Below are 25,614 nucleotides of genomic sequence, written 5' to 3'. Positions count from 1 at the left end.
ATTTCTGTTTGGTGCATTTCCTCTCTGTGTTTCATATGTTTATTTGCTACATTCTGTGTAGTTTGCTCTTGTGGTGCATGTGGACCGCGTCGACGTCCTCCATTGTATGCATATTTTGCTGGGGTTAGTCGATTATTGCGGTCCACATGCGGTGGGGCTGCTCCCCCAATAAAAGACACGCCACAGTGTCAGGGGCTGAGCAGCTCCTCCAGAATTGCCACTTCATTTCTGTGTTTTTGTCTTGTTAGATTTGAGTGTGTTTGGACACTCTGTTGCACCTGGTAACTTCCATCACATGGTCTGGCATAGGTGTGGCTCACGGCCTGGCCTCATTCACATTGTACTACCACAGTATTCATGCTGGGCCTTTGTGTGGAGGCTTGGCTGTGTGCTGAATTATATCACCCCCAGACCATGTTCACACCATAGTTAGAGTAGCGGCTAGGACCCTTTGCCATGCTGAGTGACCGTGACGTGGTGCATTGATGGGCTCCGATATCTTCCTGACTGGAACATATTGGCGAAAGTCTCAGCTTTTAATACCTGCATGTATGACTTCCCAGTATAGTCAGTAGCATTTCTGTTTGGTGCATTTCCTCTCTGTGTTTCATATGTTTATTTGCTACATTCTGTGTAGTTTGCTCTTGTGGTGCATGTGGACCGCGTCGACGTCCTCCATTGTATGCATATTTTGCTGGGGTTAGTCGATTATTGCGGTCCACATGCGGTGGGGCTGCTCCCCCAATAAAAGACACGCCACAGTGTCAGGGGCTGAGCAGCTCCTCCAGAATTGCCACTTCATTTCTGTGTTTTTGTCTTGTTAGATTTGAGTGTGTTTGGACACTCTGTTGCACCTGGTAACTTCCATCACATGGTCTGGCATAGGTGTGGCTCACGGCCTGGCCTCATTCACATTGTACTACCACAGTATTCATGCTGGGCCTTTGTGTGGAGGCTTGGCTGTGTGCTGAATTATATCACCCCCAGACCATGTTCACACCATAGTTAGAGTAGCGGCTAGGACCCTTTGCCATGCTGAGTGACCGTGACGTGGTGCATTGATGGGCTCCGATATCTTCCTGACTGGAACATATTGGCGAAAGTCTCAGCTTTTAATACCTGCATGTATGACTTCCCAGTATAGTCAGTAGCATTTCTGTTTGGTGCATTTCCTCTCTGTGTTTCATATGTTTATTTGCTACATTCTGTGTAGTTTGCTCTTGTGGTGCATGTGGACCGCGTCGACGTCCTCCATTGTATGCATATTTTGCTGGGGTTAGTCGATTATTGCGGTCCACATGCGGTGGGGCTGCTCCCCCAATAAAAGACACGCCACAGTGTCAGGGGCTGAGCAGCTCCTCCAGAATTGCCACTTCATTTCTGTGTTTTTGTCTTGTTAGATTTGAGTGTGTTTGGACACTCTGTTGCACCTGGTAACTTCCATCACATGGTCTGGCATAGGTGTGGCTCACGGCCTGGCCTCATTCACATTGTACTACCACAGTATTCATGCTGGGCCTTTGTGTGGAGGCTTGGCTGTGTGCTGAATTATATCACCCCCAGACCATGTTCACACCATAGTTAGAGTAGCGGCTAGGACCCTTTGCCATGCTGAGTGACCGTGACGTGGTGCATTGATGGGCTCCGATATCTTCCTGACTGGAACATATTGGCGAAAGTCTCAGCTTTTAATACCTGCATGTATGACTTCCCAGTATAGTCAGTAGCATTTCTGTTTGGTGCATTTCCTCTCTGTGTTTCATATGTTTATTTGCTACATTCTGTGTAGTTTGCTCTTGTGGTTCATGTGGACCGCGTCGACGTCCTCCATTGTATGCATATTTTGCTGGGGTTAGTCGATTATTGCGGTCCACATGCGGTGGGGCTGCTCCCCCAATAAAAGACACGCCACAGTGTCAGGGGCTGAGCAGCTCCTCCAGAATTGCCACTTCATTTCTGTGTTTTTGTCTTGTTAGATTTGAGTGTGTTTGGACACTCTGTTGCACCTGGTAACTTCCATCACATGGTCTGGCATAGGTGTGGCTCACGGCCTGGCCTCATTCACATTGTACTACCACAGTATTCATGCTGGGCCTTTGTGTGGAGGCTTGGCTGTGTGCTGAATTATATCACCCCCAGACCATGTTCACACCATAGTTAGAGTAGCGGCTAGGACCCTTTGCCATGCTGAGTGACCGTGACGTGGTGCATTGATGGGCTCCGATATCTTCCTGACTGGAACATATTGGCGAAAGTCTCAGCTTTTAATACCTGCATGTATGACTTCCCAGTATAGTCAGTAGCATTTCTGTTTGGTGCATTTCCTCTCTGTGTTTCATATGTTTATTTGCTACATTCTGTGTAGTTTGCTCTTGTGGTGCATGTGGACCGCGTCGACGTCCTCCATTGTATGCATATTTTGCTGGGGTTAGTCGATTATTGCGGTCCACATGCGGTGGGGCTGCTCCCCCAATAAAAGACACGCCACAGTGTCAGGGGCTGAGCAGCTCCTCCAGAATTGCCACTTCATTTCTGTGTTTTTGTCTTGTTAGATTTGAGTGTGTTTGGACACTCTGTTGCACCTGGTAACTTCCATCACATGGTCTGGCATAGGTGTGGCTCACGGCCTGGCCTCATTCACATTGTACTACCACAGTATTCATGCTGGGCCTTTGTGTGGAGGCTTGGCTGTGTGCTGAATTATATCACCCCCAGACCATGTTCACACCATAGTTAGAGTAGCGGCTAGGACCCTTTGCCATGCTGAGTGACCGTGACGTGGTGCATTGATGGGCTCCGATATCTTCCTGACTGGAACATATTGGCGAAAGTCTCAGCTTTTAATACCTGCATGTATGACTTCCCAGTATAGTCAGTAGCATTTCTGTTTGGTGCATTTCCTCTCTGTGTTTCATATGTTTATTTCATGATGGAATAACCTTTGGATGGTAATATATTTTCCTCAAAAAGCATTTTATATAAAAAAAATCTGATTTAAATCCCAAAAATCTGATTTTTTTTTTATTTAAAAAAAAAATTATAATTTATTTCTATCCACCCTGGTTTCTGTCCTTACAAAACTTTACGTTTTCGGTGGAACACAGGGCAGGCCAGTTACAGGGAAATGCGGATGCCCTGTCCCGGGTACACTGTCTGGCGTGTGTTCACCCCCTCAGGGTTGAACAAAGGGGGGGGGGGTATGTGACACAGTGTGACACATCTGAGGCTTTGTGCCGTGCTGGAGGACTGAGAGCCGCATGCTGGGGAAACAGGCCCCCTAAAGCCTGCTGTGGACTACTAAAGGCAGAACTGCCAACAAGGTGACTTGTACAATATGAACTTTCCATTTGTGTGTGAATTAACACCAAAGACTGCAAAGTGACGTGTTGTTTTGTGCAACTGCCGCAAGTGTGAATAAACACTGAAGTTTGAGTTAAGAACTTGTATTTTGCCTCTGTACTGCGTCCACTTACCCTATCCACCAGAGCGAAACCCCACAGACGTCAATACAAACTTACTGCTGACACCCTCTCCACTCTGTCAGGGTGCTCTACTTGTATAAGCGTTTAATAGAACAGGTTCTGTAGACATCTATGTGGAATCAGCTGACGACGGTATAAAAGGAGTGCGCTCTTTCAAGCTATAGTAGGATCTTGGGCCTCTGCATGGTTCTTTATACCTGGTGTGGCGCTAACATCAACCTGTAAGGCTTTTACACTTATTTGGTAAATTTTGGCCCCGTAATTGACCAAATGAGTAAAGTGCGAAGTGATTCTAAGAGCGATGCCTGTCATCTGCATGTTATACTGACTCACAGTATTGTTTCACTACCACAGCAGACTCCCTATGCGTGTTACTGCAAGGCACAGTGTTCTACACAACTATATAGGCTCTCTGCTGCCAGGAAATAGCTGTTTTTAATGTAATTCATCACGAATAAATTCGGATCAAATCGAATCTTTTCGGAAAATTCGGGGAACCGACCGAATCGATTTTTGGAGAAATTCGCTCATCTCTATTATATAGCACTACTATATGATACACACACATTACACAACTTAAATCCCACACCAATTTTTGCAAATCTGACATGTCAATTTATGTAGTAATAACTCTGGAATGATTTTATTTATCCAAGCCATTCTGAGATTGGTTTCTTGTGACACATTGTTCATGTTTACTTCATGTAAATGGTAAAATTGAGTCACCTTTATTTATAAAAAGAAAAATACTACTTTACATTTCCCATATGTTTACTTTATGTTTACATAATTTTGTATATGACATTTTATTTTTAGGATGTTCGAAAGCTTAGAATTTTAGAAGAAAGAACATTTTCCAATACCCACTTTTTAAAAAAAAACCTGTCCAGTTATCTAAGTAGAACACCCACAAACATTTTTATTCTCTGTCCTATTAGAAAGTTGCATGATGTAAACTGTAGTGAAGTTAATATTCATACCAGTGGCTGTTGTTGTGAGTCCCCCCCCCCCCATCCTTTGTGCTTTTCAGCTGTGTCATTGATCAGCACTTTCCAAATAACACAGCGTCTTATGTGTGGACAGGAAGTCAGTTTCTCTATGTCAGTCTCATAGAATGAATAGAGAAGTAACTGACTTCCTGTCCTGTGTCAGTTGGAGATCAGAGTGCTGGTCATATGACACAGCTGAGAATCAAAAGGGACAGGATATCTCATAGATACAGTCACTGGTGAGAAGATTACATTCACTACAGTTTACATTATGCACTTTTCTAACAGATCAGAGAATACAAATTTTTGTGGGAGTTCTTGAAGTCACTTTGTGACTACATAGCAGAAACAACTCATAAATGATGCCATTTTAAAACTATACCCCTCAAGTTATTCAAAACTGATTTTACAAACTTTTTTAACTATTTAGGTGTTCCACAAGAGTTAAAAGAAAATGTAGATGAAATTTCAAAATTTTACTTTTTTTGGCCGATTTTCCACTTTAAAGGCACTTTCACATGAGCCTGTCCCCTGTGGGAATCACACTCCATGTGAGAGAGGGATCGTGCATTCTGGACTTAGGAAGCGCATGGCATTATCATGATTGATAATGCTGTGTGCCTCTGCGTGACCTTTCTGTAACGGAATCATACTGACATTTTAATGTCAGTATGATTCCGTTACAGAAAGGTAATGCAGAGGCACACAGCATTATCAATCATGATAATGCCGTACGTTTCCTAAGTCCAGAGCGCACAATCCCACTCTCGCACACAGCGTGATTCCTGCAAGGGACACGCTCATGTGAAAGAGCCCTAATCCATTTTTTCTGTAATACACTGACAGCATGCCTATGAGACCCAGCCAGGGAGCTGGATCTTATAGGCTTCTCTAGTAGGCAAACCCTGATGCCTGTGTAAAGCATCGGGCTGCCATACCAGCCATCAGCTCCCCATCACCGCAGCATGGGAATCCGATGGGGTGGGGGAGGATGCCCATACCCTCTGCAAACCTCTGTGCATGCCATGGTCAGCATTGACCGCAGCATACAAGGAGTTAATATGCTGGCATCGTATTCTGCAGGGGCTCAGCTGTCAGGAACAGCCGGGCCCCTGCCGGTGATCGAGCAGGCGCAGCTACTGCACCCACCTGTCAGAACCCCATACATTGACTTAAAGGGGTTCTCCAAGAATTAAGAAAATGAAAATTCTTAAATATTACTTTATTATAAATATATTCCCAAATACCTTTCATTAGTTATAATGTCTTGTTTTTTTCTGGGGGGCAATCATTATGAGAAATAATATGGCCGCCGTCCTATTAGTTCACAGAAAACCTGTCCTAATCACACAACAGGACAAGTTACTTCACAACACTGAGCTAAAGAGCTGCCTTATCCTCCTCCTCTCTACTTGTCAGGGATTTTGATCCTGATAACAGCTGATATCTTCAGCTGAATCTCTGTAGGAATGGAGTTCATGAGGAGACATGAAGTACAGAGAGGAGGGTGGGGATGTGGCTGATGAGCAGCAGCTCTTGTATGCAGTCTCCATTACCACAGTCTGTCCTGTCCCTCCTCCCTGTACTTCATGTTTCCTCGTGAACTCCATTCCTACAGAGATTCAGCTGAAGATCTTATCAGCTGTATTCAGGATCATAATCCCTGACAAGTAGAGCAGAGAGGAAGATGAGGAAGCACTTTTGCTCAGTGTCCTGAAGTAACTTGTTCTATTATGTGATTAGAACAGGTTTTGTGTGTACTAATAGGACGGCGGACATTTTATTTGTCATAATTAACAAAATTAACCATTATAACAAATGAAAGGTATTTGGGAATATATTTATAATAGAATAATATTTAAGTAGTTTCATTTTCTTAATTCCCGGAGAACCCTTTTAGGTCATGTCCCTACTGGTTAAACACATTACATATACTTACCTCTCCATCTAATCACAGTCACATCCTAGGAGTGTAGAGGGAGCCAAGCAGAGAGCCGCTATGTACAGTAGACTCTTCCCCTTCCCTCTTCTTTTAGTCCCAACAATGCTGCGGCCTGGATCAAGTTACAACACCCAGTGAAAAGCTCTAGCTACCATAACTTAAAGGAATACAGGAAGATGGGGATTAAAGGCAGAATCTGCAGATACCCTCATGCTCTGCCCCTTCCACCTCCTTACTTAACTAGGCCTAGGGAAACTGTTACCCCCATATATTCTGTGTTTGTAAAATAATTAGCAACACAACTTCTCTGTTTAGTTCCTAAATCAGTTCCTAATCATTTCAAGCTTGCTGTCATTCAATGGGAATTTCAATGTTTACTCCCAGGGGATAAAATTGAATAAGGTAAATTAGGCTCCTGTGGATCGGCAGTATTTAAACTGCCTCGCATATCTGCTGTGGCTGCTGCAGCAAATGCACAGCAGATTTTTCTGATGTGTATTTTCTGCTGTGTGAATATACAGTGGCATGCAAAAGTTTGGGCACCCATAGTCAAATTACTGTTACTGTGAACAGTTACGGAAGTTGAAAATGAAATGATCTCCAAAAGGCATTAAGTTAAAGAAGAAACACACTTTTCAACATATTAAGGAATATCAGTATATTATTTTGGTTTTGTACAATTTTTGAGTGAAAAAAGGAAAGGAATATTTTGTAAAATTATGGGAACCCAAACAGATTTGAGCGCTCATATAACTTTGACTGAGGTCTTAGACCTTAACTCCTTAAGGACCCTGCCATATTTCACCTTAAAGGGAACCTGTCATGTGGATATTTGATTATAATCTAACTAATTATATACAATTATTAACTACTAAAAAGTACCTTAGATGTATTCACTTACTGGTGTGACAGATGGTTATAAATCACTGTAGTACGGAACGCTATAGGAATTAGATAAAACTAATACTTTATTAAATTTACTGCCATTCAGTGCTGATAGATGCAGCCTCTGTTACGGAGGTCAGCAGCTCACTTGTTTGTTTGTCCTTCTACCCACATTTTATGCTCCTGACGAGCCAAACATGGTGAAACGCGTCGAGCGATCAGTGGAGGCAAACCCATGTTTTTTGAATTGTGCTTGATTTGCATTCACACAACAGAAGTGGTCTGCATTTATCCAGCCCTCTGTAGTATGTGAACAGGTGCACTCAAGCCTTTTACTCACACCCAGGTAGTTAGTGTCCCTTGATTCGTGCTCACAGGGCTGACATTCAGACATCTGGTTCATATCCTTGAACAGGTGGTTCTTGATCATGGTCGGGTCCAATGAGTAGATGTTTATCAATGGATTAGTTTGTTAATTTAGTCCAGGGCCATCTAAACTGGGTGTTTGAGCAGAGCACCTCGTCCGTGCCACGGTACACACTTTTGGTTGTGTCAGAATACTACAGCCGAATGGCGTGGTGTTGCAACCATCAGTAGTGCACCAGAAGTGGATTTCTTGGTGACCTTATCCACACCTGAGCGGTACCGATACCTCGATCCGCCTCAGTAATCGTGGATAGATCTGGTCACCTAGAATTTTTTATATAGTTAGTAGGTTTCCTTTACTCACACAATTTTTTGTAAATTTAATAAAGTATTCGTTTTATCTAATTCCTATAGTGTTTCGTACTACAGTGATTTATATTTTTGATGGTGGAACGTATACCATTACCAGCTTGTCAGTGATTTGGGACAGATGTTTACCTCATAATATACACACAAAGATGCCACATGCCGCATGCTAATGAGCTGATTTGAGTCCAGCGTGATGTCATTGAGTCCAGCGTTTATTTAATTCAGAGATATAGCCACTCCCCTGCCCACCTGCTGCTGATTCATATGGAAAATAACTGTCAATCAGCAGCAGGTAGGCGGGGAGAGTCAGGAGCTCATGAATATTCAAGACTCATCATTATCAGCTGAAGCTTTTCAATACAAGATGTTGGCAGATTGACTGGGTCAATTAAATAAAGTGAACAAGCATTTTGCTAAGAGAATCAGTCACTTATTTATGTTGCCCTTAGTTAGGAAACCATAAAACTGGTGACAGGTTCCCTTTAAGGACCAGGCCATTTTTTGCAAATCTGACGTGTCACTTTATGTGGTGATAACTTTAAAACGCTTTTACTTATCCAGGCCATTCTGAGATTGTTTTCTCTTCACATATTGTACTTCATGACAGTGGTGAAATGAATTAAAAAATATATTTTTATTAATAAAAAAAATACCAAATTTAACAAAAATTTTAAAAAATTTGCAAAATTTCAATTTCTCTACTTTTATAATAGATAGTAATACCTCCAGCAATAGTTATTACTTTACATTCTCCATATGTCTACTACATGTTTGGATCATTTTGTGAATGCCATTTTATTTTTTGGGGACGTTAGAAGGCTTAGAAGTTTAGAACCAAATTTTGAATTTTTTAAGAAAATTTCCAAAACCCACTTTTTAAGGACCAGTTCAGGTCTGAAGTCACTTTGTGAAGCTTACATAATAGAAACCACCTAAAAATGACCACATTTTAGAAACTACACCCCTCAAGGTATTCAAAACAGATTTTCCATTTTAATCAATTTTTTTTCCACTAACAAAGCAAGGGTTAACAGACAAAAAAACTCCATATTTATTGCCCTGATTCTGTCGTTTACAGAAACGCCCCATATGTGGTCATAATCTGCTGTACGGGCACACGGCATTGCGCAAAAGGAAAGGAACGCCATATGGTTTTTGGAAGGCAGAATTTGCTGGACTGTTTTTTTTTTACACCATGTCCCATTTGAAGCCCCCCTGATGCACCCCTAGGGTAGACACTCCAAAAAAGTGACCCCATTTTTTAAACTACGGGATAAGGTGGCAGTTTTGTTGGTACTATTTTAGGGTACAGTTTTGGGGCTGGATCTCACAGGCTCTCCTGGAAGGCAGCCACGATGCCTAAGGAAGGCATCGTGCTGCCTTCCATGCCATCGGGTCCCCGTCACAGCAGTGCGTGGACCCGATGGCTGCTTCCTTCCTGCACGGACATTGCACGTGCCGCAGTCAGCGCTGACCACGGCTGTGCAGGGGTTAATGCACCGGCATCCGTGATTTCACCGATGCAGGCTCATGCAGCAGGGGTCCGGCTATCAGTGACTGCCAGACCACTGCCGCTGATCGGGCGGGCGATCAGCGGCAGTGTACTTCTGTGGACCTTAAGTCACGGCCAGAGATGACGTACATGTATGTCATAGGTCCTTAAGGGGTTAAATAGCCTGCTAGGGTTAAGGCTTGTTTACAATCATCGTTAGGAAAGGCCAGGTGATCAAAATTTCAAAGCTTCATAAATACCCAGACTCTTCTAACCTTGTCACAAAAAAGCAGCCATTGGTTCTTCTAAGCAGCTGCCTAGCACTCTGAAAATGAAACTAGTTGTTGAGGCCCAAAAAGCAGGAGAAGGCTATAAGAAGACAACAAAGCGTTTTCAGGTTGCCATTTCCTCAGTTTGAAATGTAATAAGTAAATGGCACTGTTATGGCAGTTAACAGGGACAGCAGAGGTCAAGAGAAGGTCTAGAAGACCAACAAAAATTGCAGAGACAGCAGCTCGTAATATTACTAGAAAGGCAAATCAGAACCCATGCTTGACTGTAAAAGACCCCCAGTAAGATTTAGCAGACGCTGAAGTTGCAGTACATTGTTCTACTGTTCAGTCACACCTGCACAATTATGGCCTTCAATGAAGAGTCATCAGAAAAGTTCAGCATCAGAAGTTTGCAGAAGAACATCTAAACAAGCCTGATGCATTGTAGAAAAAAATCCTGTGGACCATTGAATTTAAACTCTTAGAACTCTTTGGCCACAGTCAGCAAAGGTATGTTTGGAGGGCACTGAATTTAATGAAAAGAACACCTCTCCAACCAGTATTCATGGGGGTGGATCAATCAGGCTTTTGGGTTGTGTTGCAGCAAATGGCACAGGGAACATTTCTCTGGTAGAGGGAAGAAATTCTAGCAAATTCTGAAAGCAAATGTAACACCAACTGTAGTTGAAAAGTTGCTGAAGTTGAAAACAGGATGGCTTCTACAAATGGATAATGATCCTAAACACACCTCAAAATCTACAATAGACTACCTCAAAAGGCACACGCTGAAGGTTTTACCATGGCCCTCACAGTTCCCTGATCTGAACATTATAGAAAATCTGTGGATAGACCTCAAAAGAGCAGTTTATGCAAGTTGGCCCAGGAATCTCATAGAACTGGAAGACTTTTGCAAGGAAAAATTTATGAAAATCCCGCAAACAAGAATTGAAAGACTCTTGGCTGGCTACAGAAACCATTTGCAAGCTGTAATACTTGCAAGAGGCAGTGCTACTAGGTGTTAACCATGCAGGGTGCCCAAACTTTTGCCTCGGGTCCTCAGGACAGAAAAATAAAAATGTAGCTTAAAATACAAAGGGAATGTATCATGTTTAGCTGTATGCCTTTTGAAGATCATTTCAACTTCAACTTACTTAACTGTTCGCAGTAACAGTAATTTTGACCAGGGGTGCCCAAACTTTTGCATGCCATTATACACTTTACAAAACAATTATCTGAACTGTACTGTGCATGACCATCCTCTGGAAGTTCCTATTGAATGACAGCAAGCAGCGATCTTGAAAACAGTGAGGCATTAACACAAAAAATATATTGGCAAATTGCATAACTTTTCAGTATACAAAAAAGAACATTTATTTGCTAAAACTGTATACCCCTTTCATAATGTATAAGAAACAACAAATACAATTGTAATAACTGTATTTTTTTTAATGAAGACATGCCAGAGTACACCTTAACCGATGACTTCTGTCGGAAGCACTTTTTGATCGGTATACTACTAAGAGAGGTTGGTTTTGCGTTGCAAGAAGACCAGGATATCCGCCACCTAGCTCTGACAGCCCTGAAGAACATCATGGCTAAGCACGCTTTTGATGATAGATATACAAAGAAGGTAGCTAGTCCATTCTTTGCTTCTCTCAACAAAGCAAGTGTTAATTTTGGAAAGCAGTCTGGAGGTTATATACTGTTGCTTAAGCTATGTAGTAGACTTTAGGGGGATGATCTGCCAGAAGTATTAAGAGATGCTGAACTCTGTGCACAAGAAATTGAAAACTTCACCGGCAAGGACCTGGCATAGGTTTCAGGTGTCATGTGCACCAGATTTATGGCACACATGTGTATGTGGCGAGGGTTGCTGAAAATATAAAGAAGTCACAAATTGTGGTGCATACAGTAATTGCATCCAAATTAGTGACTTTTTCTGGCATACAACAATGATACATTCCCTCCCAATGTCTTTCCTGCTGATTTCTTCATTTGCTTTAGGCCTCATGCACACGGACGTTTTTTTTTGCGGTCTGCAAAAACGGTTTCCGTTGTTCCGTGATCCGTGTCCGTTTTTTCTTCCGTGGGTCTTCCTTGATTTTTGGAGGATCCACGGACATAAAAAATGAAAAAAAAATCTAAGTCAAGTTTGCCTTTGAAATAATAGGAAAAAACGGACACGGATCACGGACACGGATGCGGATGACAATCTTGTGTGCATCCGTGATTTTTCACGGACCCATTGACTTGAATGGGTCCGTGAACTGTTGTCCGTGAAAAAAATAGGACGAGTCATATTTTTTTCACGGACTGAAAACACGGATCACGGACGCGGATGCCAAACGGTGCATTTTCCGAAAAAACGGAAAACGGAACAACGGACGCGGATGCACACAACGGTCGTGTTCATGAGGCCTTACCAGCACCATGCTATAAAAAAAAAAAAAAAACTGCACCAACACCTCTTCACTGGAGATATGCTCAGAAACTAGCTAAACATTTTGCAAATGTGAAGGTGGTAGACCATAGTCTTTCAAACCAGTCCTATGTTCCATATATTCATATATCTTGTATGTTAATGAGATTTTTAAAATACAATTTGGTTGAGACTCTCATTCCAGCTGTCATTTCCCTACAGTAGTTTATGAAAATGTTCTCCTTGTCTTTTTAGGAAAAGCAAGCTCAGATAGCGATTTTATATTTACCTCTCTATGGTATACTCCTGGATAACATGGCCCGAATATTCATGAAAGACTTTTTTCCATTCTCAATTAATACATCCAACCAGGTAAGTTTGGAAAATACCCTTGCCAGAGGATATGGAGTCGGTAAAAAGTTGGTGCTTGCTGCTTTCTGATCTGGTTCCATGCAAATATTGTAAAAAGTGCAGCTTCTATTGACACTGGAGAAACGACTATAGTGGTGAACATCAGCTCTGTATTTTTATGTATTTTAAGTACACTTTTATTTACATATAGTATTGAATCTTATAATAATACATAGAAAAATATGTATTTGCTTAATATGTATCAATTTATTTATTTTGTACAGCTATTTTTCTATTATGGGAAAGGTATATTCTTCCATTCGTTTTTTTTCTTAGCGGCTCAGTGGTTAGCAGTATTGTCCTCCTTGATTAGAATCCAATCAAACACATCATCTACATGCAGTTAGTACGTTGTCATCTTCTATGTGTGACTTTCCTCCAGGAACTCCAGTTTCACCTCACAGTCTAAATACAAATTATGTGGCTTCCTTTAAAATAGAAATAATAGGGGCACAATTATTATTTAGCTTAAATTACACAATATAGGGCTTGCTGCTATCTTCACGCAACGCACCAGTGATGCGTGAAAATCACCGCTCATGTGCACAGCCCTATTGGAGTGAATGGGTCCGGATTCAGTGCGGGTGCAATGCGTTCACCTCACGCATTGCACCCGCACAGAATTCTCGCCCGTGTGAAAGGGGCCATGACCATGACTCTGGGGGTTCCACTACTGAGGCCCTTGCCAATCATCAAATGCGGACCAAAAATACATTCATGTGCATGAACCTGAATGGTGGCTGGCCCTGAGTGCAGCTGTCGTGTATTTGCGCTGCTGCTCCATTCAGCTTTATGGTACTGCCAGGGATAACGAAGAGGTATCTATAGCAATACCATAGATCAGGGGTGTACAACCCGCAGCCCCCAGAGCCTAGGTTTGTGGTTCCCATCATGCAGGACAGAAACACGGCTGATTATGCGATCAGCTGTATTTCTGCCTGGTGAGCCGCACTGCGCTGGATTACAGCTCTAGTTCCTGCACTCTAGCAGGAAAAGGTCGGGTCCCCGACTTTCAGTGACAGTTGGGAAGCCGAGGAGAAGACAGCAGCAATTTATCAGCACTTCTGCCTTCTCCTCAGATGGGTGAGCGCTATGCAGTTTGAACCTGGCGATCACGTGCAGAGTGCAGAGCAGTAGACTCTGATCAGCTCTGCCTTGTACAAAGCCCCCACAAGGGACTGGTCTCCACTGTAACTAGGGCTCTTTTTACAAAAAAAATTGTCTCATTGTCTCCCAAAGGTCTTTCAGTGACCTCTTGGGGACAAATTATGTGGCAAAAATATTTTTTTTAAAAGTTAAAAAATTATATATTTATTAAAACATCAAAGCATAAAATACAAATAGAAGGCAAAAAATGCTAAAAAAAAAAAGTCTGTGTTCCCTAGAGGTCTTTTAAAGACATCTAGGGAACACAGACATTTTTTTTAGCATTTTTTGTGTTTTTTTTCCTCGTATTTGTATTTTATGCTTTGATGTTTTAATAAATATATAATTTTTAAACTTTTTTTTAAATATTATGTGGCAAAAATATATTTAATAAAATAGTAAAAGAAAATTATGAAAAAAAATAAAAATAACATAAAAATAAAAGGAAAAAGTGCAAAATAAAAGTGTTCTCTTTCTCCCAACAGTCTTTTTATGACCTCATATTATGTGGCAAAAATATATATATAAAAAAAAATGTAATAAAGCAATTATAAAAAAAAATATTATATTTTTTTTGTAAAATACAAATAAAAGAAAAAATGGAAAAGTGCAAAACAAAAAACAAAGTGTCAATGCCCCCAAAAGTTATTTTTATGACATCTTGGAGGACATATTATGTAGTCAAAACTACCAACACAAAATAGGGAACTAATTATAATAATTTATTTTGGTGTCAGTTTGCATATTTAAAGAATAAGGAGTTATACTTTGAAAAACAACTTTTTAAAAATATTTTGTACAGTCTTCCCCAAATAAAACAAAAAATATATTATAAAGCCCTGTGCGTGTAAAAAAAAATAAGTTGCAAAAATTATTTTAGTAGTCCAACAAATGAAATAGTTACAACTGTTTGACCCACTTGCACTAAATCATAAAAACGTGTCTGGTCATTAGGGCCTTTTCAGGCCTGGTCATTAAAGGGTTAACCAATGAGCGCTTTCCCCGCTAGTAAGGGAAAAGGCTTACTGGCTATTGCAGGGCCCCTATAACTGGGGGCAGGAGTAGGTAATAACCAGTGAGCGCCGTCCCCTGCAGTGAAGGAAAGCACTGATTTATGAATAGGAAGCAGGATGGAAAAAAAATGTCACCACAGGGTTTTCCGGTAAAAATGATTTTTTTTAACAAGTTTCTGAAACAGAAGATTCATACCTGCTCCACGCCGGCCCTGCTGTCTCCATCTTCCGGTGCCTGTGCTGTTTACCTCCAGCTGGTTATGGGCATAGTCACATTCACTGCTCCACCCAATGCATAGGCGTGCGCAGGGGGTGTGCCGGGTGTTCCTGTGCACACCCTAATTAAGCCTGCTGGCCGGCGAATACTAATGAGCACTTCCATTTTGGAAGCGCTCATTAGTACCGCAGGACCAGGAAGCTGTGAACGCTATGTTCTTACCGCTTCTGGGTCCTTGGCTGTGCAGGGCTTTGTGGCATCACACTGTGCGCGCCAGTTCAGAGCACAGCCGACAGCAGGAGGTAGAGGATCGCGGGCGTCGAGGAGTGGCAACGTCCAGGAGCAGAGAGGTAAGTGTTTTTATTTTATTTTATAAAAAATGAGGCTGCTGGGGGCATATGAGGCATAATGGGGGCTAATGAGGCATAATGGGGGCTATTGAGAGGCATAATGGGGGGCTAATGAGACATAAGGGCTGATAATAAATAAATAAATATATATATATATATATATATATATACATATACACGCGTGCGGTGTCTGCGTTTGTGCTTTAGGGCGCACACCCTAATGCAATAGGCTGTGCACGCCTATGACCCAATGACTGACTTCAGTGGTGAAGAGCTGCTTGTGGCCTCATTACTGCTGAAGCCAGTCATTGGCTGGAGCGGTCCAAGTGACTGAACTGGACCAGAAGATGGAGATGAACAAGGAATCACTCATTTGTCGGCTGATTTGCATATTTTATCAGGGTGAGAGGAATTAGGAACGCGCTGCAGATAATAAGTGAACTATTGGAGGAATGACTGTGGTAGTGATCATTCCTCCCCATTCACTTTGCTTTGGCCTGTGTAATAGGCAGATGTAAACGAGCGCTAATCAGCTTTTTTTTGTGGCCCCTTGAAATAGAGCAATGTGACAATGTGGCCCTCAGACCAAAAAAAGGTTTTGCGCCACTGCCATAGATTGAATTGTTGTGGGACTACCTTTTAGCCAGTTTTTGGTGCAATATTTTGCCGCAGTTTATTAATTCATCCTCTCTGCTTCTTGAAATGGCTGATACAAGGGAACAATGAATTAAATGTAACATTACTACAAATACTAATAACACCTTAGTTATACCTGTAGCAGAGAATGTACCGTAAGTACATAAGAAATAAACTGCTGTCAGATAAGGAGATGTCAGATAAAACTGACAAAGGACCCTGTTGCCATTTTTAATCATAAATACCCATAATAGACTTAAGCTACTATTTAAAGACTTCATATAGTAACAGAGAAATCAGTTTAAAATTTCAGAAGGAAATCATTTCCCTTATGTATAATAAATGGACATCTATTTTTAATTGAGTACCGCACCTTTTTATAGCCATTTACAATAACCCAGCATCGTATATATAGAAATATGTTTTACCGCCCTGTAAAAGCCAATGGAAATGATGACACTGTGGATTTTTTTATTGCAGCCTCTCAGTTCTCTAGTGTAATAAATACATTAATATAGTCCATTCTTAAGATGAGCAAAAACAAGCATAGTAGTATCTAGATGAATACAGCACTTGCTGAACCTCTGCTGATTTTCCAATTGCTGGAATATGGAATAAATTGTAAAGTTGATAAAGATTATGTTTCTGTTCTCTTGAAAGGGCTCGAGAGATGACCTGAGCACAGCGACTCCCTCACAAAGTCAATCTGCCATAAAACATGCTACATCTGCAGATACCTCATTTTCTAAAGATGTCTTAAATTCCATAGCAGGTAATGTCAAGAACGCCAAGAATTTTCTTCCATTGCTTTACAGTAAAGTATTGACAGCTATAAAACAGTAAGGCCCCTTTCAGACGAGCAAGTTCCATGCATCGGATTCGCAGCGTGAGTATGTGGCAGCTCCTGTCCTCACCTCCCAGCACTGACTGGGTTGAATAGTATTATATTGATTTATGATGCTATGTGACCCTTAGAGGTATGGAATGTATTGTATAATACTGACATAATGCTGTCAGTGTTATTCAATACTTTCCAGAACTGTAAGGGTTACATAGCATCATAAATCAATATAATTCTATGTAACCCAGTCAGTGCTGGGAGGTGAGGACAGGAGCTGCCACATACTCGCTCTGCGAGTGGAACTCGCTAATCTGAAAGGGGCCTAATGGTAGTGAATCATTGTCTTAGAAATTTAGAAAAGCCACAATCTGTACAAGATAAGAAAGTTTGGGTGGCAGTGATAGCAAATCCATAATATAGTTTTAAACTACCATTGGAGGTGACAATGAACATCTGCTTCTCCTTTGGAAACACATGATGATGCAGCAGGGTATGACAGCATCTCGCACGCATTGACCGGCCACTAACGGATCTGTGGGCAAAGCACAGAGTGTAAAGTTCACCGCAGAACTGCAGGCTACTATTGGATCTCTTCGACTATAAAGGACACACTTGAGATGATAGAATTTACAATGTAGAATTATAGTAGTCTAAATATAGAGTCTGAAAAATAATGCATCCTGAGATGGACAATGCCATAGCTGCAGTACTTGCCCTTCCGTTCTCTGCAGTTAGCACAGTGCTAATATATCTTTTATGTACAGAAGCATAAAAGACTGACAACAGAAAAAGATCATGTGGTCCTACCAGGGCTTTTTTTCTCAGAGAAAGGTGGTGGAACTCACCCCCCCTCCCCTGGCCACGCCCCTACCCACCCCTAGGACCGCCCCCTAAAACCGCCCCTTTAGAGAACAGGGATGCAAGTAAAATTTGGGGGGGGCTATAAAAGTCCAGCCCAGAAAAGAAACCCCCCAGATGGGGATGGCACTGTTCATGGGGGATCTGAGGATGGCATTGTTTTAATGGGGGATCTGGGGATGGCACTGTTATGGGGTGGAGGATCTGGGGATGGCATCCACAGATCCCCCATCCTATAACAGTGCCATCCACAGACCCCCCCCCCCCCCTATAACAGTGCCATCCACAGACCTCCCCACCCCATAACAGTGCCATCCACAGACCCCCCACCCCATAACAGTGCCATCCACAGACCCCCCCCCCCACCCCATAACAGTGCCATCCACAGACCCCCCCCACCCCATAACAGTGCCATCCACAAACCCCCCACCCCATAACAGTGCCATCCACAGACCCCCCTCCACCCTATAACAGTGCCATCCACAGACCCCCCCATCCTATAACAGTGCCATCTACAGACCCCCCCACCCCATAACAGTGCCATCCACAGACCCCCCACCCCATAACAGTGCCATCCACAGACCCCCCCACCCCATAACAGTGCCATCCACAAACCCCCCCACCCCATAACAGTGCCATCCACAGACCCCCTCCACCCTATAACAGTGCCATCCACAGACCCTCCCCACCCATAACAGTGCCATCCACAGACCCCCCCACCCCATAACAGTGCCATCCACAGACCCCCCCCCACCCCATAACAGTACCATCCACAGACCCCCCCACCCCATAACAGTGCCATCCACAGACCCCCCTCCACCCCATAACAGTGCCATCCACAGACCCCCCCACCCCATAACAGTGCCATCCACAGACCCCCCCCACCCCATAACAGTGTCATCCACAGACCCCCACCCCATAACAGTGTCATCCACAGACCCCCCCCATTGCCACTCCAGTACAGTTATAAAATGTGTAATTAAATGAATAATGATTCATGCTGCCCCCTCAGTAGTATAACTTTCAATATATTGTACTCACAGGGCTACTGTTATCGTAATGCAGGCCGGCCGGGCAGAGGAGCGGCAGCGTCACTGACTGACGTCACGTTCCTGCGCCGCCTGCTTCATTCATAAAGTAGGCGGCGCAGGCACGTGACGTCAGTCAGTGACGCTGCCGCTCGTCTGCCCGGCCGGCCTGCATTACGATAACAGTAGCCGGCTGTGAGTACAATATATTGAAAGTTATACTACTGAGGGGGCAGCATGTATCATTATTCATTTAATTACACATTTTATAAGTCTATACTGGAGCTGCGGGGCCGGAGCACAGTGAACGTACCGGCCCCCAGCTCCTCCTCCCAGTCCCTCCCCGCTGATACATCGCAGGCTGCGATGTCAAAAGGTGGCGGAACGCCGTTCCGGTGCGTTCCGCCAGAAAAAAAGCCCTGGGTCCTACTATTCAGCCCTTGTGTTATTTCCTTTTAATTTCTATCTTATCCCAGGCTTGTTTAAATTCACTTAATGTTGATATTTTTCAAGTCATTTCTGCTGGAAGCTTGTTCAACGCATCTACTACTCTTTCAGTAAAATAATATTTCATGACATTGCTTCTGATCTTCCCCCCAACTAATTTCAGATTGAGGCCTTTTGTACCATGTCTGGTTGCGTAGGACTCCAGTAACCAGAGTGTCTGAGACTACTGAAGTCTTAAAGGGAACCGGTCATGTGGATTTTTGATTATAATCTAACTAATTATATACAATCATTAACTACTAAAAAGTACCTTAGATGTATTCACTTACTAGTGTGACAGATGGTTACCTCATAATATATACACAAAGATGCCGCATGCTAATGAGCTGATTTGAGTCCAGCGTGATGTCAGTGAGTCCAGCGTATATTTAATTCAGAGATATAGCCACTCCTCTGCCCACCTGCTGCTGATTCATATGGAAAAAAACTGTCATTCAGCAGCAGGTGGGCGGGGAGAGTCAGGAGCTCATGAATATTCAGGACTCATCATTATCTGCTGGAGCTTTTCAATACAAGATGTTGGCAGATTGACTGGGTCAATTAAAGAAAGTGACCCAGCATTTTGCTAAGAGAATCAGTCACTTTTTTATGTTGCCCTTAGGACACCATAAAACTGGTGACAGGTTCCCTTTAAGCTAAAGGCAGAATTACCACATAATTGAGGAAAGGGGCAAGAAACTTGCGATGTCCCATGTCAGACATTATCTCTTATTGTACACTCATTGTCCAAAAAATGAAATAGAAATGTCAGATTGCCACAAAACTCAGCATTCAGGCAGATGTGTGAATGATTACAGGTGTGGTATCAGACAGTGAGTGCTCCCACAAGAGGTTGTAAAAGTGCTTCCCCCACTGCCCTGTAAAAAAGGCTCTCAGAGGCTATGTTTGGATAGTGCACCTCTTGGTAGGAGATCGTTGGTGGGAGATCGCTGCCTTTACTAAGACATTTTCCTTAGTTGGCAGACTTTGAGAGGAGACAGTGTCTAGGTTGTTCTGATTTAGCTGGAGGTGTTGGGAATAGTGAATACATGAAGGCATAAACACATTGAACAGGCTCTAGGTGGCCCTGACAGACCACCAGTGGAGATGATTTTTTAGTCCTCCAACAAGCATGAGCAGGTCTCTCAGTTTTGTTGTCTACCATCCAGACACAGGTGGCATCTTTATTAGACACCCCAGTCTCTGCCTGGACCATTTCCAGCAGAAAGAAATTTGATGTTATGGTGTCCATTACATGTCCTGTCATTGACAACCAGCCACCGTTGCCTTCATTTGCAGTGGTGTTGTGAACGAGAAATCTGGACTGCTATGGACTAGGACAGTTTCATGTTTAGGGAAGAATCTCAGGTTCTGTTTAGGATCCAACAACAGTCTGGTTCAAGTATGGAGGCCTCATGCTGAGTGCCTCAATCCTTCGTTTGCCATGGAGCACCACACTGCCCCATCTGCTGGTGTGATGATCTGGGGAGTCATCACATAATGCAGAATGTCACCCCTTGTAGTTATATGAGGGACACTAACAGCTCAGCAATATCTGCAGGAGATCCTAAGGCCACATCTGTTGCCTCTCATGGCAGGGCTTCCAACTGGCATTTTTCAACAGGATGATGCTCACCCACACATAGCAAGTATTTCCCAGAAATGTCTCCACCAGATTGCAACATTTCCTTGATATGCCCAGTCACCATATTTATCACCAATCAAGCATTTATGGGACCAGCTGGGATGCCAGCTTTGGCAACCTAGAAGTGTGCAGGATCTACAGGCCCAACTGCAACATCTGTGGGCAAATGTGCCACAGGATACCGATACTGAACCTGTTTGCCTCGATGCCCAACCATATCTCATCTTGTATCCAGGCTACAGGCAGCCCAAAGGGCACTGGAGCCTCCTTTCAATTGTGCATTTTCCCCAATAAACGTATCCTTTCACTGTAATATTGTAATCACTTACATATGTAGATCATCATTACAATCACACATATAAAGTTTCATTCCGTTCCAACAACTCTTTCTTGGTGCGTTATTTTTTATTATTATTTTTTGTCAATGAGTGTATTATCTCTGTTTCTGTAAATGAAACGCATGTGAATATCCTCAAGTGCCTCCAAATTGTCACATTACTTTTAATGATGAAGGCTCCTACTTTACTGGATATATAGGAACGTACATCATATATTTAGACATGTATTTAGATCCTTGGGATCGATGCTCTATGTGTATATAGATATAGTAATTGCTGAAAATAACCTCCATCATGTCACTTTCAGTAGCATCGTGTCACTTTGTCATCAAAGTATGTGTAGATATGTGTGCTCATCTGATCTTCTCATCATATGTGTTTGTGCCGTCTTCTCATCTCATCACTTTACTCCTGCAGCTTTCTCATCCATTGCCATCACTGCAGGAAATAATGCCGACTCCCGGGCATCACTGGCCAGTCTTGAATCTATCCCAAGTGCCAATGAAAAAAGTGAGAAGAATGAAAACTGCGAAAAGGTATGGGATCAGGAGCACACATACTACTTTTATTACAGTTCTGGCTGGCTTTTTAGCAGTTCTTGATTTACCACATCCATTCTCCATAAGATATAAAAGATATACATTATCTGCATGAGACATATTAGATATGCATTGCCATAAATTAAACTTGTAGCACAAACGATCTGTGTTCAGAACACCATCTTTCCTGCTTACTAGTCAGACACTCTGTTGTGTCAAGGCCTGCTCTAAAACTAGCTATAAGCACAAGATTACAGGTTACCAAAGCATTTAGGTCTGACAGTTTTTTCTGACCCTAATAAGAATAGGTCATCAATATTAGATTGGTGGGGTCCGACTTTTGGCACCCCTGCCAGTCAGCTGTTTGAAGGAGCCAGCGCTGTGGCCTCTTCATCATTTGCACGCCGTCCACGTAATAGCGGCTGTGCAGGAGATTGCAGATGGCACATGGCTTGCCTGAGCACCATGGCCCTTTCAAACAGCTGATCTGTGTGGGTGCCAAGAGTCAGACCCCTCCCAATTTGATAGTTATAGCTTATGGCAGATGTATAAAATGTTAGCACAGTTGGGAATCACAAGGCCATCTTTACATTGACCTCTCATTCTGGTATATGTCTCTTCTATGTTATATTTTCTTTCGTTTGTTTTTATTTTTGTATGTAGTCTGATGTATTTTATAATATACAGTATCTATGGCTATCTGGCATCAAGGTTTTATTAGTTTATTTTCAGGAATTCTGATTATAAATTTTGTACTCATTGATTGATTCACCCATGCATCGTTAAAGGGTTTGTCCAGACTTATCAAAAAGGGGTTGTCCTGCCAGTAATTTTTTGAAAGGGTCAGAATGGCATAAAAAATAAAGAAGTAATACTCACTACACCGATCCCCCGCTGCTCCTATTGCAATGCTTCCCATTTCCCCACTGGTATCTACTTATTGGTCTCTCTTGAAATGTCAAGGTCGACCAGGAACTAGAGACCAGCGGGGAACCAGGAAGCAGCGGGGATATTGGTGAGGTGTCACTTTAGTTTTTTTATGCAATTTTTTTTTTGTTTTTGTTTTCTATTATACTGTCCAGGCTGGCTCTTTAAAGTATGGCTTGAATCTGGGAGATATTGCATTGTACTGAGGTGATGATTACAGAATCCTGTGAAATTAATCCATAACGCCACTATGCCACACAGTCGTGTGCATGTGCCCTAACAAAATTGGCAATCCACTAAACATTGTGCACAGGATATTAGCTGTATTAAGAGGTTGTCCTACTTGTTACAAAGGTGTCTTATCAATAATCTGATCAAAACTTGTACCCCTGTTGGGACACCCAGCGATCAGTTGTAATCTGGGGGAAAACCTTGCAATAGATAGTAATTTCCCTTACAGACCCGCCAAAGTGGAAAGGAAGGATTAAAGGGGTTATCTGGGAATTAAAATTGATGACCTATCCTCAGGATAGGTCATCGGTATTAGATCAGCAAGGGTCCGACATCCAAGACCCCCACCAATCAGCTATTAGAAGAGACCAGGTGCTCAGTGGGCGCTGCGGTCTCTTCCTAGGCCATGTGATGTCACCGTACATTGGTCACATGGCGTAGTTGCAGCTCAGCCCCATTCAAGTCATTACCAAGCACCGCCGCTATAAAATGTACAGCATTGTGCTTGGTAAGTGCCGCACCTTCATGAAGCAGCTGAACGGTAGGGTTGTCGGAACACAGACCCCCGCCAATGTGGATAGGTCATCAATATTATTTCCCGAATAACCCCTTTAAACAGTGCTCATTCAGATCAATGGCTTGTCTGTGTAATACAGGATATGCTCTTTATAACCACTAACTGCTCTGGCCAAGAGAGGATGATCCAGAACAGCAAACCCTCCTTTATTAACTCAGAATTCCTTAATAAAATATATGAAAATGGGTTTTCTAAACTGGACAGCACTTTGAAGGCAAAGTAGCTACAAAACTAGGTATGATCGTTTGTTTTCAGTGTTCATCTATCCCTTTATGAATATTTTTAATAATATATGCCATACAATTTCTCTTTTTTTGCCGAGTGATCTAGTAATTATCGTTTTTTAATCAAGTAAGCGACATCTCAGAGTATGGTGATTGTAGGGTCATCATGGGGTTGTTCCCCTGTCACACTGCTCATGGTCATGCAGATTGTGGTTGAGATCTTGTCTGTAATACCCGTTTTGTCATTTTGCAGATTATGAGGCCACTCTCTCTAATTGGGTCATCCCTTCGATTTGACAAACTTGATCACAGCGAAACGAAATGCTTGCTGATCTGTTTCCTGCATATTATGAAAATGATATCCGAGGGTAATCAATAAAACATGCTTTCATTGACTGATACAAGAACATACGTGGCTGAGCTGTAACTAATTCATGTCTCTTCCCAGATACACTGGTCTCATACTGGCAGAGGGCACCAAACACTGAGATCTATGACTTCTTCAGCATCCTGGAGTAAGTTTGTATTCTCCTATTACATGGTAATAAATTAGAGTGAATGTAGACAGAACACACATTGTAAAGCCCATGTATGAGGATGCAAGGTTATTACACTAGAAATTTTACCGTCCATAATAATGACAGCAGATGTTACTACAGTGAAGGACTTCATATCTATCTTCTGCTGCCCATATGGTCTATGCCGTATAGCAGGTTAGTAATGAGTGTACAGTAAAGTTTGGCTACCTACTAATTGTACATGAAAATTACTGTTAACAGCAAGATACAAGATTGGAGGTCAAGCTTTCTACAGCATAAACTCTCTTCACAATAGCTTGATTGCTTCAAGTGAGCCCTGATGGCTATGATCCCAATATATCCTGAACTTATAATGGTGCCCATTGGATTTCTAGGTATTCTAACTTCACTACAAAGCTATAAAACCAGAAACCCATAGGAATGAGAGAGAAGTTATTATCACCTTGCCTCAAACCTCTTTTTGAATGTATGATACAGTGAAGCTAAGGCAGCTCCATAAAAGCTTGTAGGGTTTCCCAAATTAGTTGACGGTTATCCTTTAGGCGTGGTCATTATAACTAACAGTGGACTACCAAATCAGCACATTTAATTATTACATAGTGATTAACAATTTTATTAACAATTAATCACAATCTTGAAACATTGTTACAGTATTGGGCAGCTTTAGATATCCCATAACGTTTTCCATAAGAATTCTGTTGTTTGAGCTGTTATCCTGGTGCCCAAAAGAAATAGGTCGATGTCAATTTCAGGTCTACTGTATCTTTATCTTACTACATCTTTTTTTAACATGTGCATTGGATGTCTTTACTTTGTATTTAGTAATTTTTATTGGAACCATTTGAAAAGTTAAAGGAGTATTCTGGTTTTGCAATTTTCAGCATCAATTGACAGAAGACATGTTATCACACTTACTAATAGTGACTGTTTATCGGTAATGCCCCGTTTTCCTGAACTATTATCTGTTTCTCCCCCTGTTTAGAGTATGTCTGCAGAATTTTCGATACCTGGGAAAAAGAAATATCATAAGGTGGGTATCATGTCATTACATCACTTCCCCTTATTACATCACCTCGAAATGACAAGATGCTGTTATTATATCTGCTACTGTATGTGTGCAAGTGAATCATAGCCAGAAAGCATCTCTCAGCTAAAATAATTTATAAAGTACATAAACTGTGTGATTATCTAATGATGCGCACGTTTAATGCATTTCCTAGTCAAATGGGATTTTTGCTTTTTAGGCAAATAAAGTTTAATCACACTATATATGAAAAGTTCTTGTTTGTTTAAATTGTTCATTGTAAGAATTTTAAGTCTTAACACATAGAGGTAAAGGTATAATATAAAATAACAACTAAACAAGTCCATAGCAGAGTAGGGATCTGCACG

The 25,614-nt window shown here is 42.1% G+C and overlaps 1 protein-coding gene across 5 annotated transcripts in view; it reads left to right on the top strand.

The window, feature by feature from the left end:
• Window positions 1-25,614, top strand: part of DOCK10 (dedicator of cytokinesis 10) — a 374,360-nt gene that overhangs the window by 284,956 nt on the left and 63,790 nt on the right. For all 5 annotated transcript variants that reach the window (XM_040428071.1, XM_040428073.1, XM_040428072.1 and 2 more), the window contains exons 32-38: window positions 11,252-11,427; window positions 12,472-12,588; window positions 16,650-16,761; window positions 21,603-21,721; window positions 23,937-24,051; window positions 24,132-24,198; window positions 25,205-25,252. In XM_040428071.1, coding sequence (XP_040284005.1) covers window positions 11,252-11,427; window positions 12,472-12,588; window positions 16,650-16,761; window positions 21,603-21,721; window positions 23,937-24,051; window positions 24,132-24,198; window positions 25,205-25,252 — 754 coding nt within the window. The remainder of the gene's footprint in view (window positions 1-11,251; window positions 11,428-12,471; window positions 12,589-16,649; window positions 16,762-21,602; window positions 21,722-23,936; window positions 24,052-24,131; window positions 24,199-25,204; window positions 25,253-25,614) is intronic.

The sequence above is a fragment of the Bufo bufo genome, chromosome 4 (genome assembly GCF_905171765.1).
Source record: "Bufo bufo chromosome 4, aBufBuf1.1, whole genome shotgun sequence".
Classification (NCBI taxonomy): domain Eukaryota; kingdom Metazoa; phylum Chordata; class Amphibia; order Anura; family Bufonidae; genus Bufo; species Bufo bufo.
Note: the sequence above shows the minus strand (reverse complement) of the source record. Positions and strands in the feature narration are given on the sequence as shown.